The 17,792-nt window shown below is 38.1% G+C and overlaps 1 protein-coding gene across 3 annotated transcripts in view; it reads right to left on the bottom strand.

The window, feature by feature from the left end:
• Positions 1-16,034: 16,034 nt before the first annotated feature.
• The window catches only part of IFNGR1 (interferon gamma receptor 1), a 28,244-nt gene continuing 26,486 nt past the window's right edge, over positions 16,035-17,792 (bottom strand). For all 3 annotated transcript variants that reach the window (XM_079146233.1, XM_079146235.1, XM_079146234.1), the window contains one exon: positions 16,035-17,240. In XM_079146233.1, the coding sequence (XP_079002359.1) occupies positions 16,662-17,240 (579 nt within the window). In that variant the 3' untranslated portion in view covers positions 16,035-16,661. The remainder of the gene's footprint in view (positions 17,241-17,792) is intronic.

Raw genomic sequence — 17,792 nt, 5'->3', positions numbered from 1 at the left:
CCAAATGATGCCTTCAAAAGTGAATGTGAATCATCACTTAGCTCAATCATTTTGAATTGCATCAGATCTGTTTCATATCTCCTTTGAATCTGATTGGATTGGGTCATCTGGTTTTTACCTATGATTCATTATATCGTTTTTCTTACCAAATTTTTTAATCACAGGTTTTTAGAGGCAATAAAATTATACTTTGAAGCTCAAGAAAGTCATAAAGATTTTTGTTGTTGTTATAAAAAGAGGCTCTTGAGGTCAAAAGAGGAAATGCACCCGACTTCTTTTTCCTCGTAGGCAGTTAGTCTCTTTCGAGTTGTCCATCGAATAGCCCCTACAATGTGGAATAGAATGGGGCAGGGTCTAACTTATTCATTCATTCATTCATTCATTTCTTTTTAACAAATATTTGCTGCCTTCCATAAACTAGGCACTGTTCCCAGCAACAAGTTACAAGGAAGGGAGACTGACCGGGACCAGGATTAGGCAGACAGACTGATTTTGAATAATGTGCTTGGCAGTTACAGCTCTCAGTGTCTCAGTTACAACAGACACTGCCCTGCCTTCTAGAAGCTTATTTCTAGTGGAGGCTGGGGACATAGATGATACAGAGTGATGGCAGAGCTGTTACACTATTCATTTTTCCTCTTTCTCTTTCTTCTTCTTAAATGGGAGACAAAATTTCAGAGTGGCTTGAAAGTCACCTCAACGCTGTCCTCTATCACAAAGATCAGCCAAGACCAGAGCTGTGGGAGGGGAAGGGGAAACATGGAAGAGCTCTGCTGATGGCAGCGGACCATCTGCAGAGAGGGGAGGGCAAGGAAAGAAGCAGAAGGGGAGTTTTCCCATGGGTGGACCTTCCTGCTACCCCCAATCCCATGACCCGGCACCCTAGGAGAGCAATGTAGACACTGGGTGCTTGTGACTCTGAGGCTTTGTGGGGATCTGGGGCCATGCAGGGAAAGCCTCAACCATAACTCAACAGTCTGGGAACAGAGCTTGTTAGAACTTTCTTCAAAGAAGTGGACACAGTCACTACCAGAGTCACATAACAAATTCCAGAGTTATTTGGGGACAGCTGTGACCCATACTTTCTGTAACCAGAGCTGCATGGGAAGGTTTGTGAAGATAATACCAGGTATGTTACACATACCTCCCTGCTGTGTTGAACTTCTGAATCCAGATCCGGATCTCCTCCAGGTGAAGCTGTCATTGCTTATAAGGTAACTTATGCTTTTTAAGGAAGAAATGAGCAACATATCTTACGTTACGTTCCTCCTCATTGGTGTGCCTCGTCTTCTGGCCTGCTTGGCATCCTCCTTCACTTGCTGATGTTGCCCCACTCAGTTCTAGACTTTTCATTGACCTTGCTTTTTAAGTTGCGACTGATAGTCTGGTTTTGAACTATTGGTGTTCAATAGCTTCAATACCAGTGGATCTTATTTTGACACCATCAAATCACTTCAAGTTCCAGTTAAGAACAAAAGGGAAATATATTAATTCAAGATTTTACATGCAGAGAAGCAAAGAATGAAATTGGGGCTTTCAATGAGTTACTGACTTTGTAGAAGAAATATGAGGAAATGAAAAAGAAGGGGGAAGAGCGTAGAGTATTAAGAATTGAATTTTCCAAAGAGACGAGCCTTTGAACTGTTCAATTTCAGAAGCCAAACCAGTCCTGTCACCCTTCCATGAACTGTATAGTATAATAATCTGCATAAAAACCAACAAGGCCAACACGGCCTCAACATAGATGAAAAGTTAAGATCAAGTTCTATTTCCCCTCTAATTTGGAAGCAGAAGAATTTGTACAGAATTGTTTCAAATGAAATGTTATTTGGTATGGGTAATAAGAAAATCATACGTAACAGGGGACCTCTGTTTTGCCTTGCTTCTGGTAAGGAATTCTGGCCTCAGACTTCATTCTTGGCCTTCTCCCTGCTTTCCACCCCCACGCTGTAGGGAAGAGATTCTACCTTGACCTTGACAATGGCTGGCTCCATTGTGTTGCCCAAGCCCCTGCCTTGGACAGATTCCAGTTTCTTCTTCCATTTTCCTTGTGCTTTTCAGAACACTAACAACTCATCAAAGTAAGGAATCATTATTAATTATTTCTAGCTGTGATATGGGATTTTATTATTTTAAAAAATATATATATATACATATGTTGGAGTATTGTAGGTGAAATGGCATAATGTCTGAGATTTTCTTTAAAATAACAAGGTATTGGGAACAGGGTTGGCTGGTCTCAAGCTGATAATTGTTGAAACTGGGAATTAGGTACTTGGAGGTCCACTATATTGTCTGCTTTTGTATGTAATTTTTCATAGCAAAGGAAACATTAAAAAAGTTTATGGATAAGATGCCATATTTGTGAAACTCCTTTTGATAGTTTTAATGCCATTTTGATGTCAATAATAAGATATCATAATTATGGATCTATGTGTTAAATTATTTCCATGCATCAACAGGACTGAGAGTTTAGTATTATTATCCTAATATTCTGAATGAAGAAGCCAAGACATAGAGAGAAGTCTAAGAGAACTAGACCAAGCATTTATGGCATTTGGTCATTAAGTAAGGGATGAAATTCCATCTAGCTGACCTCAGGACCAGAGGGATTGCATAAAATCCCTGTGTGTTATTATTCCCTTGCAATATTCATTCCATAAAGGGATAGAATGATGTCAAAGAAGATCTAGCCATTTACTCCTTTAATTGTTTATATATGCAAAAAAAAAAGTTTATTGAGAATCTTCTGGTTCTGAATCTCTAGGCACTGTGCTAGGCATCAAGGAGGCAGAAAGGCAAATGGCCACATGTTCCTTAGTCTCCATCAGGAAGTGTTTAAAAAGGGCTACCCAGGAAGACTGTGGTGCTGTCATCCAAGGGGGATCAGATTGACTGTATTTCTTGTTTTTGTTCCAGATCCTTTCCCTCATTCTATGATTTGGAAGTGTCTGACCATCTTTTAAAAGTTTCATCTTGAATTATAATTTGAATGCCAAACTCATGGAAAATCTATAGAACCAACACCACCAACAACGTCATTCCTTTCTTTGCTAGGCCCTCCTAACTCCCCTGAGAAATACCTATGACCTTTAACAAGTTCTGCATTCTGGAAATAAGGATTTGCAATTCATAATAGTTTGTGGAGTGGAATTCAGAAAAGAAGGAACTTCATTATTCAATCATAGGCAATAAGTATAATGACTAATTCAAGCTTAATTTTGATAAGATTTTGAACTATGAACACTAACACAGTTGGAGTCTTCCTAATCTGAAAACTTAAATCTAAAATGTTCCAAAAATCTAAAACATTTTGAACACTGATGTGAGTTAAAATAGAAAACTCCACACCTGACCTCAAGTGTTGGCTCCTAGTCAAAACACAGGTACACTAAAAATGTTGTAATACATTTATATTCAGGTATGTATATAAGGTATATATAAAACATAAATGAATTTTGTGTTTGGACTTGGGTTCAGTCCCCAAGGTATCACATTATGTATATGCAAATGTTCCAAAATCTGCAAATAACTAAAATATGAATCACTTCTGGTCCCAAGTGTTTTGTGATAATCAACTACTTATTTAAAAATCTCCACTCACAAGACTTATAGCTTCATTAAGTTACCCTTTTCTGCTCTTTGCTCATAGTTTTCTAGAGAAAAATCTATTGATTTTGCATCAATGTTCTGTCCATGATCTTTTACTGACCTTGAACTCTTTACTGGTTATCATTAGGTCTCCATACAAGTATGTTCAGGTATATTGTTGTGACTCTGGAAAGATCTTCAGGGCATAACCAGAATCCCACCAGTTCTCACTTCCTCCTTTGCAACCACTTGGTCCTTGCTACCATGAGCTCTTGCATGGATTGTGGCCATAGCCTCCTGTCTGGTTTCCCAACCTCTGTCACTGTACTTTGCATTATGGACAGAGTGTTCCTTTTAAATGTGAAATTAGAACTTTTGCTCAGAACCTTTCAATTTCTTCCCATCTCACTCAGATTGAAAGTCAAAGTTTTAGTCTTTTTCTAATCTGACCCCATCTCTTATAAATTAATCTAAAACTCTCCTCACCTGCAGAACTCACTCCCACTTGGATGACTTATTTTCCATTTCTTTTTTTTTTTTTTTTGGACTTGTCATTACCCTGGTGCACAGTAGGTAGCTTTTTAGTTTGAATCTATCCCAGTTGTTGATTCTTGCTTTTATTTCTTTTGCTATGGGAGTCCTGTTAAGGAAGTCTGATCCTAAGCCGACAAGTTGAAGATTTGGACCTACTTTTTCTTCTATAAGATGAAGGGTCTCTGGTCTGATTCTGAGGTCCTCGATCCATTTTGAGTTGAGTTTTGTGCAGGGTGAGAGAGAGGGGTTTAATTTCATTCTGTTGCATATGGTTTTCCAGTTTTCCCAGCACCATTTGTTGAAGAGGCTATCTTTTCTCCATTGCATATTTTTGGCCCCTTTGTCTAGTATGAGAAAATTGTATTTATTTGGGTTTGTGTCCATGTCCTCTATTCTGTACCATTGATCTACCTGTCTATTTTTGTGCCAATATCATGTCGTTTTTGTTACTATTGCTTCGTAGCAGATTGAAGATCTGGTATTGCGATACCCCCTGCTTCGCTCTTTCTACTGAGGATTGCTTTAGCTATTCTGGGTTTCTTATTCTTCCAGATGAATTTCATAATTGCTTGCTCTATTTCCATAAGGTATGTCATTGGGATTTTAATTGGAATTGCACTGAATCTATAGCACTTGTGGTAGTATGGCCATTTTGACAATATTAATTCTGCCTATCCAAGAACATGGGACATCTTTCCATCTTCTAAGGTTTTCTTTCATTTCTTTCTTTAATGTTCTGTAGTTCTCATTGTAGAGGTCTTTCACCTCTTTTGTGAGATTGATTCCCAAGTATTTTATTTTTTTCGATGCTATTGTGAGTGAGGTAGTTTTCCTAACTTCTCTTTCTGAAGATTCATCACTTATGTATAAAAATGCATTGGATTTATGAGCATTGATCTTGTAACCTGCTACTTTACTGAATTCACTTATGAGTTCTAAGAGTTTTCTGGTGGAATTTCCAGGTTCCTCTAAATATATAATAATGTCATCAGCAAACAGGGATAGTTTGAGTTCCTATTTTCCAATTCGTATCCCTTTAATTTCTTTGGTTTGTCTAATTGCTCTGGCTAGAGTTTCAAGGATGATGTTGAATAGAAGTGGTGAAAGAGGGCATCCCTGATTTGTTCCAGTTATTAGGGGGAATGCTTTCAGTTTTTCACCATTTAGAATGATTTTGGCCATGGGCTTAGCATAGATGGCCTTTACAATGTTAAGGAATGTTCCCACTCTCCCTATTTTTTCTAGTGTTTTGAGCATGAAGGGATGCTGTATTTTATCAAATGCTTTTTCTGCATTGAAATAATCATGTGATTGTTAACTTTAAGTCTGTTGATATGGTGAATGACATTTATTGACTTCCAGATTTTGAACCAAACTTGCATCCCTGGGATAAAACCCACTTGATTGTGGTGTACTATCTTTTTAATATATTTTTGTATGTGATTTGCTAAAATTTTGTTGAGAATTTTTGCGTCGATATTCATTAAGGATATTAGTCTGAATTTTTCTTTCCTCCATGTGTCTCTGTCTGGTTTAGGTATCAGGGTGATATTGGCTTCATAGAATGAGTTTGGGAGGGTTCCCTCCTCGTCTATTTCATGGAATACTTTGAGGAGTATTGGAATGAGCTCTTCTTTAAAGGTTTTGTAGAACTTGGCTGAGAACCCATCTGGTCCTGGACTTTTCTTTGTTGGTAGGCTTTTGATGACCTCTTCTATTTCATTGCTTGAAATTGATTTATTTAAGTTGTGTATGTCCTCCTTGTTCAGTTTAGGTAATTCATATGTCTCTAGAAACTTGTTGATGTCTTCGAGGTTTTCTGTTTTGTTGGAGTATAGATTTTCAAAATAGCTTCTAATTATGCTTTGTATTTCACTTGTGTCTGTAGTGATATTTCCTTGTTCATTCCAAATTTTAGTAATTTGAGTTTTCTCCCTCTTTCTCTTTGTTAGTGTGGCTAAGGGTTTATCAATTTTGTTAATTTTTTCAAAGAACCAACTATTTATTTTGTTAATTTTTCCGATTGTTAGTTTTGTTTCAATTTCATTGATTTCAGCTCTGATTTTAACTATTTTCTGTCTTCCACTTTTGGTGTTCGTCTGCTCCTCTATTTCTAGGGCTTTGAGCTGTAGTGCTAAGTCGTTTATTTGTTGATTTTTACCTCTTTTGTTGAATGCGCTCCATGAAATAAATCTTCCTCTAAGTACTGCTTTCATAGTGTCCCAGAGATTTTGATATGATGTGTCTTTGTTCTCGTTTACTTCTAAGAATTTTTTTATTTCCCTCCTGATGTCTTCTGTTATCCATTCATCATATAATAGCGTATTATTTAATCTCCAGGTGTTGGAGAAGTTTCTGTTTTTTATTCTGTCATTTATTTCTAATTTCAATCCATTTTGAACTGATAGAATACATGCTAGTGTCTCTATCTTCTTGTATTTGCTAACAGTAGCTTTGTGGCATAAAATATGGTCTATTTTAGAGAAGGATCCATGTGCTGCTGAGAAGAAAGTGTATTCATTCTTTGTTGGATGGTATATTCTATATATGTCCATTAAGTCTAAATTGTTGATTGTGTTATTGCGATCTATGGTTTCTTTATTCAATTTTTGTTTGGATGATCTATCCAGCGGTGAGAGAGGTGTGTTAAAATCACCTAGTATTATTGTGTTGTGGTCTATTTGATTTCTGGAATTGAGAAGGATTTGTTTGACGTACATGGATGAGCCAATGTTCAGTGCATAGATATTTATGATTGTTATGTCTTGCTGATTTATGCTTCTCTTAAGCAGTATGTAATGTCCTTCTTTATCCCTTCTGACTAGTTTTGGCTTGAAGTCCACATTATCTGAAATGAGGATGGATACTCCAGCTTTTTTGCTGTGTCCATGTGCATGGTATGTTTTTTCCCATCCTTTTAGTCTGTGTGTATCTCTTTCTATGAGATGAGTTTCTTGCAGGCAGTATATTGTTGGATTTTTCTTTTTAATCCAATCTGCCAGTCTATGTCTTTTGATTGATGAGTTCAGGCCATTAACATTCAGGGTTATTATTGTGATATGATTTGTATTCCCAGTCATTTGGCTCATTTTTGTTTTTTGACATGATTTGGTTTCTCCTTTATTTGGCTATTCCTTTAGGCTAGTTCCTCCCGTTGCTGATTTGCATCATTGTTTTTCATCTCTTCCTCATGGAATATTTTGCTGAGAATATTCTGTAATGCCGGCTTTCTTTATGTAAATTCCTTTAGCTTTTGTTTATCATGGAAGGATTTTATATTGTCGTCAAATCTGAAAGTAAGTTGTGCTGGGTATAAGATTCTTGGTTGGCATCTGTTTTCTTTCAGGGCTTGGTAAATGTTGTTCCAGGCCCTTCTAGCTTTTAGGGTCTGGATTGAAAAATCTGCTGATATTCTTATTGGTTTCCCCCCGAATATAATTTGATTCTTTTCTCTCGCAGCCTTTAAAATTCTGTCTTTAAATGTTAGGTATTTTCATAATAATGTGCCTTGGTGTGGGTCTGTTGTAATTTTGTATATTTGGAGTCCCATAAGCCTCTTGTACTTGGTTTTCCTTTTCATTCTTCAGATTTGGGAAATTTTCTGATATTATTTCATTGAATAGATTGTTCATTCCTTTGGTTTGTTTCTCTAAGCCTTCCTCAATCCCAATAATTCCTAAATTTGGCCTTTTCATGATATCCCATAGTTCTTGTAGATTCTGGTCATGATTTCTTACCATCTTCTCTGTTTGGTCAATTTTGTTTTCAAGATTAAATATTTTGTCTTCAGTGTCTGAGGTTCTGTCTTCCAGGTGTTCTATCCTATTGGTTATGCTTTCTATGGAGTTTTTAACTTGGTTTATTGTTTCCTTCATTTCAAGGATTTCTGTTTGTTTGCTTTTCAGTATCTCTAACTCTTTATTGAAATGATCTTTTGCTTCCCGTATTTGCTCTTTTAACTGTTGATTCGTGTGATCATTTAATGCCTGCATTTGCTCTTTCATCTCCTCCTTCAATTCCTGCATTTGCTCTTTCATCTCCTCGTTTGCTTCCCTGATTAATTATGTACATTCTGAACTCCCTTTCTGACATTTCTTCTGCTGTGCTGTCATTGGGTTTTATTGATATAGTATCTAGGTTTGTTTGGGACATTTTTCTTCCATTGTTTTCTCATATTGGTCAGATATCAGTGGGACTCTGAGATATTGCAGATTTCCTCTATTGGCTTATAGTGTCCCTGTCGATTTCCAGTATATCACCTCCCAGCCTTCAGTAGCCTGAAGTCTTGGAGGAACTTGATAACACAGTGCTTCCGAAGAAAGCTGCCCCTAGCCCGCTACTGGGTCCAGGGCGGGGGGCTGGTTCTGCGTGGAAATCCTCTCACTGGGCGGGCCTGCTCCTAGAAGCTGGCTGTAGACAGGGCCTCCCACCGCTGGAGGGAGCCGGGCTGCTCGGGGAAAGCCTCTTGCTGTCCTGCCCTGGTCTCAGAAGCAGCCTGCGGGCCGGGGCCCACCACTGGGATCAGGGCTTGGGGTTGGCTTTCTGCAGAAAAGCTCTCACTGGGTGGCCTGCTTCTAGAAGCTGGCTGTGGATTGCACCTGCCACCCAAGGGAGCAGGGCTGCTTGGGGAAGACTCTAGCTGCCCTGCTCCGAGAAGCTGCCCACTGTCCAGGCCTCCTGCTGTTGTGCCCAGCAGCTCGAGACCCCACAAAGACCACCAGAGACCACAATCAATGCAAGCAACAAAGAGTCATTTATTAGCAAGCTCGAGCCTGGTCCTCCGTGCACTCGGTAACCAGTGACGCTAAGAGGCCCCGAGCCCTGGTTCAGTAAGCTTTTATAATGAAAGGCAAACAGTTTTACAGTGTTCTTTTTAATTGGTTAACATAAATTGTATACAATGTTATTTTAAGTTCTGGGTCACACTGAGGAGGGTTATGATTATCTTTTAAGTTTGCTTTTGTGCTGGCAAGGTCAGCCACCTGGCCTTTACAGATAAGAGGTGAAGATTCTTTGCAGCTTTTATGAGGGGTTGAGGGCAATTAGTGAAGAGCCTCGTATTTACACAGGTCGCAGGCTCTTTCTATCTTTACATTACCCCCTTTCCAAGAACATTTAGAGAACCAATTTTGGGTCTCTATAGTTAAAGCTAGTAACAACAGTATTAGGGGTCCCACTATAGCAGACACCAGAGTAGTTAACCAAGTGAAAAATTGAACCAGGATTCAAACCAGCTCTGACTAGCTTCCTGTTCTTTCTTTCTGTTTGCTAGTCCTTCTCTGACTTTAGCTATATTATCCTTGATTATTCCAGAGTGATCTATATAAAAACAACATTTTTCTCCTAGGGCTGTGCATAGACCTCCTTGCTTATAGTCTTTAAAGGCAGGTAAATTTGGTAATCAATGAGCTTTGGAGACCCTTAACATTTTATTTTCCCAGGGGCAGTCTCCAACTTCCAGAGGCAGATGGGTTTCATGGCCTTCATTTCCTTGATTTGACCCGATCCCCTGTTTTTACACTAACTACCTGTTCTCTGAGCTTCACCCGGTGGGAGAGACTCACCCTGTGGCTCTATGTTGGTCTGAGTCTCTCAATACCTCCCCTTCTTGAGTCCTGAGTTCTGGAGCGGCGGGAGACGCAGTCACCCTGTAGTCTACCATCTTGGATCTACCTATTTTCCATTTCTTGAACATGCCAGATACATCCCCACCCAGAATGGTCCTGTCTTGAATTATCTTCCTGAGATGTTCAAGCTCATTCCTCAGCTTTTGCACATCTTTGCTTAAAGATGACCTCACCAGTGCATCCCTCCTGACCATCCCAAAAGTAGGTGTCCCCTGCTCCCCCCTCCAGCTGTCTTTCTCTGCTTAGCTTGTCTCTGTAACACTTAGCAGCATTTGATAGGCTATGTTTTATTTCTGCTATGTCCCCCACTGGAATATAAATTGCGTGAGGTCAGGGTCATCGTGTATTTTGTTTTCTGCTTTCTCTCCTCATGCAGGGAGAGGCTGGGCCCATAGTGAGTATTTGGTGGAAATTTAGTGAGTCAGTGGGAAGGACTGTGCATTAGCAGCTGATGTGCATTTATAAGCTAAGAGAACTGGATGATGCTTATTTGATTTTTATGATCTGGGGTGGGGCTCCTGGTCCCTGAGGGCATTATGGTTCTTTCAGACACCAAAAAGCAACTGAATGGGTGACAATGGCCTCTGCAAAATCATGCAACACTGTGCAACCAATGCTTCAGCTGGACAAATTAACTTGTGTGACCAAGGGATTATCTGATTCTTAAGGGTTAGAGAGATTTCTCAGAGGAGTCATCTGGGTGCTTTCCTGGAGAGGGACAGTGGTGCTTCTGGGAACATTTATTTTTAGCAATTTCCTCAGTCTAATTTTCGTATGGTAATTAGTTTGTTCAGATTTTTCTTTCTTCTAGGTTCAGTTTCTGCAAATTTTGTTTTCTTTAGAAAATAATCCTTTTTGTTCATGCTTTTACATTTACTTGAATAGAATTGAGCAAGTTATTCCTTTATGGTTTATTAATTTTCCTGTGTCTGTGGTTTCTCTTTTATGATTTCCTATTTTGAGTAGTGATATTTTCTTCCTTGTTTTATTATTTTTAGCAATTTAACTAGGTATTTATTTTTACATTGTTTTGAGGAACTAGAGTTTGTAATTAGTCATATATTCTAATTAAAATATTTTTCATGTCTCATTTTTATCTCCTTTCAAATTTAAAATTTCTTCCATTTTCCTTTTCTTTCTTTTATCTTCTTTCTTTCTTTCTTTCTTTTTTTTAGCACTGGAGAATGAACCAAGTGCCTTGTATCATATTTAAGGCAAGCACTCTACCATTGAGTTGCATTTCCAGCAACCCCTTCTCCCAAACCATTGTTTGAGATGAGGTCTTGCGAAGTTGCAGAGGCTGGCCTCATCCTTGCAATAATTGTCCTGCCTTAGCCTCTTAAGTACTGGGATTACAGGTGTGCAATTTTGCCACCTTCAAAATCTCATTATTGTTTTGCTTTCTGGGAGAGAAGGCAGAGAGATGGGTTAGCATTTACTATTCAACTTGCTAGTTGACTATTGAAGAGCAAAGATAATAATGAAAATAATAAATAAAACGTGGCCAGACAACTGCTTAGGTGTATATTAGTCCAACCAGATGAATACGAGTTTCCAAACTTTGAAAGTTCTCATGAACCTCAGAGTAAGGAAAATACCTTCCGTATTTTAAAATAGTAGCTTTTTTTTTTTTTTTTTTTTGGTGCCGGGGATTGAACCCAGGGTTTTGAGCATGTGAGGCAAGCACTCTACTAACTGAGCTATATTCCCAGCCCCTAAATAGTAACTTTAAAAAAGCTGTTGCATTATGAATAAATGAGTAATCATGATAGGTAATTATTCAGATTTTATTTCCAACGTCACCTACAGTTATTTCTGTGTGTTTACCAGGTTGTCAAAGATAAACAAAGCAAAACATATAATCATATTGTTCAAAGACAAGTAAAAGGTCTAGTAGTCCTTTTTAATATAAGAAGTTAGAGATCTTGTATCTCAGTGGATAAAACATGGGCTTTTGAGAAAGGTGAAACCCGAGCTGAAATCCCTCAACTCACAGTTTTCTGAGCTTTATCTACCACTTGCAAACTAGTCCCCATCCTTGCATTCTCAAGGGCCTGTATAATGCCATTTATCATCCCTCCTCAAATGCCACACAGAACCAGAGGTCTCATAATTTCATTTGGTTTCTGGGTCTCTGCACTCAGTTGAGCCTATTTAAATATCCAATATTTCCCCAAATAGGGGTTTTACCTTAACAATGCAGAAGACTCCTCTCTTCTCGATCCTGTCCCTTCATCAACCAAACCCAGATCCCAGCAGAGCTCCTGTCCCAGGGTCTCAGGTGCCCATGTGCCAACTCAGCAGGTTCAGTCTCTGGACTGTGCCTATCCCAGTCCTGAGACCCATTTTTCCCCAGTTCCTCAAGGCCCAGCCCTGCCTCCTCAGTGTTTTATTTGCATTTTGAGTTTCTAACAATGTTGCATTCCCTTTTGTTTCTAGTTTACCTAAAAGAAAACTTCAACTTTCCTGTACCTCATTTCCTTACTTGGAAAAAGTTATTGACAGCATGGTGACCATGGTAAATCACTTAACCTTGTGTGTGTTAGATGAAATTCTTTCTACCTTTTGGTTCTAAGAGAGAGTTATTTCCACTGTGTTAATTAATAAGGCCATACACTTCCTGACACAATTCTACTTCAACTTAATTTTAAGGCTGTGCAATATCAGCCTTACCAGGTAGTTAGGAAGGTCAATGAGAAAAACTTCATCAATCATCTGACTACAGCAGAGGTCTATAGTCATTTATTGTCCCTCCTGTCTTCATTTGTTTGTAAATTCGTTCATTCATTCCTGATTGGTATTTCTGGTAGAAAGTGGTGAAAAGGGTTCAAGTTCCAGAATAAAGAGGCCTAGGGAAGGGTCAAACGCAGAGGAAGTGTGCACCACACAGAGGAAGCTAGTCAAAGACCATGGGAACAAAGCTAGCATTCAGTATTTAGCATTCTTATGCCACTTGCATTCTTAGTAGGCATAAGAACCAGTACCTTAAATCTGACACAAACAATGATCTTAGATAATTTAACTTGGCATGAAATGACGATGCATTCACATGAGTTTCTGGCAATCAGCAATAACATAGGGGAAAAAATAAGTTTAAGAAATGTTACAGAGCAGCTGGTCATGATGGTGCATGCCTGTAATCCCAGCAGCTCAGGAAGCTGAGGCAGGAGGATTTCAAGTTCAAAGTCAGCCTCAGCAAAAGTGAGGTACTAAGCAACTCGGTGAGACCCTGTCTCCATATAAAATACAAAATAAGGCTGGGGATGTGGTTCAGTGGTCAAGGGCAAGTGCCTCTGAGTTCAAGTCCCAGTACCCTACTCCCCCCAAAAAAGAAATGTGACAGAGCAAGGTCACTCATGGAGCTGAAGTGACCACAGATGTCCTCAGTCACCAGTTCTTGTAACCATGCCAGAAAGACTTTATATGTATTGCTCAGAGTAGTAGGCATGAGTTTATTGTAAGTGATAGAGAAAGGAACAAGGGACACTCTAAAGGGAGAGAGTCCCTTAAATAGAAGAAATGTTGCACCCCTCCTGTTTTATTGAGGTCCCAGGAAAGTTTTCAGAATACTGCCCAGGTCCACCTCTTGACTTCTGAATGACAGCAGGATTGTATCAGACTTTCAAGTCCCCACTGACTTCAAGTCACACCACATGAAAGGGAGATTTTACTATTATAATGATGCACTGAAGGTCCAAGGCAACTCTAGGTCACTCTAGTGGACTGATTCAAATTGGAATTTGTTCTAATTATCCTGTCCTTGTGTCCTAGTATCTAGTCTGTATAAAAGATACAAAAGCCCCCCACTTCAAGGTAACTTGTGTTCTTATTGGCGGTGAGGGGCTTCATGGGCCTACTTTTCTCCTGTGGGTAACAGGTTGTTTGATGAGGAATGTAGCATATCCTATTGACTTAAGCCAGGCAGGGCTGCAGGTAAATTGCTTTTTAAAAGAAAGCATGTGGGGATTGGCATGGTAGACCCAGTTGATTGAATTACCTCATAACCTCATGTTCTTACCACATATGAATTACTTACCAAGAAACACAATTGTGTAGGAAGTTAGTTAGCACAAAGGAAATACTGCCTCTTAAGAGTAAAAGGTACAGGGAATTCAATCTAACTACCTCTGAAGGTGAAATGATTTACCCACAGTCACCAGGTTTGGTTGATTGCTCTTGAGAAATAGACAACACCAATTCCTCAAGGTGTGAAAACAAAGAATAAAAGACAAGGTATAATATTGGTAATGAGAAGGCCAAATTGTTCTTATTATAGATGCTACAGTTGTATACTGGGAAAAACAGTCAACTGGAAATCATGAAGACAATAATTTAGATGCTGGCTCCATGCAAAAATAATATGTAACAATAGTAGTTTTGTACATACAAGCAATCATTTAGAAACCATAATGTAAGAGTATGTTCCTTTTTTTCCCCTATTAAGCTATAATTTGTTAGCTTTTTGTTTGTTTGTGGTACTGGGGATTGAACCCAGGGGCTTTTTACCATTGAGTTACATCCCCAACTGTTTATATTTTTTTGAGACAGGGTCTTGTTAAATTGTTTAGGACCTTGCTAAATTGCCAAGGCTGGCCTAAACTTTCCAATCCTCCAGCCTCAGCCTCCCTAGTTCCTCAGATTATAGACATGTCACTGTGCCTGGCTGGATTTCTAATGTTTTAAGCAGCTGCAGACAACAAAAACAAATAATCTATCTCACTTTTATTTAAAAACAAAATCTAGATGGGTGAAAGAATTAAATGTGAAAATGAAAACAATGAATTCCCCAAAGACCAGAAGAAATCATGGATGAAAATTTGTTTCTTGGGGAAAACTGAACTTTTTATGAAAAGAAACAATAAATTTGACTTTATAAAATTTTAAACATCTGTGTGGAAAAAGACTAGGTCAAAAGGCAAGGAATTATAAAATAAATTTTATGTAAGTCATGGCAGATAAAGGTAACAATCAGCAAGAAAGACATCGCCCTAGATAATAATGAATAAAGGACAAGATTAACTAAATCATGGAAGTATAAAAACCTAATACATAAAATACACTCAACCTCACTAATTATAAAGAAAAGCAAACAAAATCATTAAAATGCTTTGCCTACAAAGACTGGTATCAATTAGAATGAGGTAGGCCATAAAAACAGGTACTTTATTCACATTTAGTGGGAGTGCACCTTTGTATAATCCTTTGAGAATAGTGACTATTACCTTACCCTGGGCTTTTTCAACTGTTTTCACAATTTTGCTTTTTTCCCCATTATATATATTTTCCATTTAAAGATTTTTAAAAATAATCTTCCCATAAGAGAGAGAAGTCTGTTAAAGGATATATACTTTTAGAGAATGTGACATGTCCTTGTATAGCAGTTTGAAAAGCAATTCATAAGAAATTACCCCCAAAATGAGTACACTTGTTTCACTGCAAATTATACCAGTATTTACTACCATCACATCTCATTTTAATTTGTACTTTTAAGCGAGGAGAAATATTTTCCCATGGTTTATTTGCTAATCTGCTCATGTAAATTGTTTAAAAATTTTTTGGACATTAATTTTGGTGAGTCTTAATATTCCTACCCTCTTAATGATGCTAAGAACTCCTGTAATACAGATATCAACTTCTGGTTCACCTCTTCCTGTTGCTGTCTGTGACTACCACCCTTCTGCTAAAGGTTCCTTAGTCCCTGAGCTCTACAGTGACATCTGCTTTTCTTCCCAAAGCACTTGGAGCAGGGTTTTGCACTCTGGGTGCTAAATACTAAAAGACAGATATAAAAGGCCAAGTTTTTTTAGAAGAGTAGATTATTTTTAGGGTTGTTTTAAAGGTTAGCTATAAACAATTAGAAAATAATCCTATAGCATCAATGCACAGAAACAATGGATAAAAAATTCTGATTAACTATAAAAGACTAAGTGCTTAAATAAATGAATACCAAAAATGTTTTAAAAACTATTTTATTAAAAAATCACTAAATGCAATGTTCCGTAAAATAATCCATACGTTTCTATTTATATACAGTAGTAATTCTATCAGTTTGACTTAGATTTTCAATCCAATTTTATAAAGTTTTCAGAATTTCTCCTGAATTTAACCACCTAATACTATAAGCTTACAATAAAAAATAACATATAAAGCACAGAAAAGAAAAAAAAAAAAAAACCACCATTATATGGCTCTGGTTTGTGCTATATGGGGATTGAACCCAGGGCCTTGCACATGCTTGGCAAGTGCTCTACCACTGAGCCACATCCCAGCTCTTTTTTTAAATATATTTTTAGAGACATTCTTGCTGAGTTGCTAAGTGCCTTGCTAATCTGTTGAGGCTGGATTTGAACTTGAAATCCTCCTGCCTGTCTCCCTAGTTGCTGGAATTACAGGCATGCACCACCACTCCTGGCTCCCAGTCCTTTCTGATTTTTAGTTTGAAATAGGGTCTTGCTAAGTTGCTTAGGACCTCATTACATTGCTGAGGCTGGCCTTGAACTTGCAATCCTCTTGACTCAGACTCCCGAATCGCTGCAATTACATGCCTGCATCATTGAGTCTAATCATACTGTTACATCCCTTGAAATGATGACAATGGAGTATCCCTGCTATGGCAGGAAACAGGGCTAAATGAAGAGCATTCGCTGATACTGCTAACCCACCTAGAGAAAAGGTTCATAAGTGCTATGATAGGTCTTTTGTCCTTTGTTTTTTAAAAGAAGAATCTGTGGTTTTCAGAACAAATGAGAGGGTTCCAACAGATCTTTGCATATTTACCTCAACCAAGATACTGCATTTGGTTAATATCAACAAAGATACAATTTCTGAGCTCATGGTTTTTTCCCAAAACGAAAGCAGGAAAACCATCCAGGAAAATGAGATCCTTCAAAATTTGTTGCATGTTTGATCTTATGAACATTCTTTGGAATCTGTTGTAAGTCTATAGCCAATCAAAGACTCTTTACTGCCATCATCCGCAATCAGTTCCACAATCACATGTGGTTTATCATAACCAAAAGAGGTAGGGGCATTTCTCAGCATTGTGGATGCTTGTCTTTCTGTTTTTATTTCAGCAGTATCACTTGGGGGAAATTCTGATTCAGATATGAAGCCGTCTGATCCCACCAGGCCACTATCAGAACCATTCCTGGAGTGATAGGAATTCAAGGTGATGCTGCAGGGTGCTGACTGGTTACTACTTGAATGGAGGGAATTTGCTCTCTCTATTGGAGTCATAGGGCTGTTTGGCTCCAGGTCAGAAATATTTTCTTCAGTAGTCACCACTTGTGTTTCACTAGAAGGTTCTTTTCTGTGTTCTCCTTTTTCTGAATCACCTTCTATCTGCATGCCTGGAATTGTTACTGGAGACAACGGCTCTTCACAGACCACTGTCTCATTTTCTACGACAAATGGCTGGTATGATGTGATGAGTGACACATACTTTGATTCAGGTTTTGTCTCTGAAGTGGCACTTCTTACCACCGAGAGCTAAGGGGAGAGAAAGTGATGAACGATAATAAATTAATAATTATTAAACTTAAATGCCAATTCTTAAAAGAAAAAAAAAAAAGCCTAAAGGTCATGGGCTACTACATGACATATCTAGGATAATATAATTGAATCAGATGGTTGTTTTTTTCTTGCTTTTTCATGAAAAATAGTACATTAAAATGATAAGCAAATTTTGGGGATTTTTTAAGAAGTCATCTACTATCGCACCAAAGTATCATTGCTTTTTGTACATTACCTTCTATATGTATGCTTGTTAAATTTGTATTGGGAGCACAACTACTTATTTTATATTAAGTTTCATTATTTTTCTTCTTCATTATAATTTTCACTGGCTTATATAACTTATGCTGATAATTAATTTCTTCAGTAGATGTTAAATTATTACCAATTTTTAATAGTTAAAGACCATGTTGAATATTTTGCACATATTTTCATTTATGAAATTATTCCCTTAGAATAAAAGAGTGGAATGACTCTGTCACAGGGTATGGCAGGTTACGGCACTATCATATTGTATACCCCTTGCAC

This window comes from Sciurus vulgaris (genome assembly GCF_902686455.1).
Source record: "Sciurus vulgaris genome assembly, chromosome: 7".
Classification (NCBI taxonomy): domain Eukaryota; kingdom Metazoa; phylum Chordata; class Mammalia; order Rodentia; family Sciuridae; genus Sciurus; species Sciurus vulgaris.
Note: the sequence above shows the minus strand (reverse complement) of the source record. Positions and strands in the feature narration are given on the sequence as shown.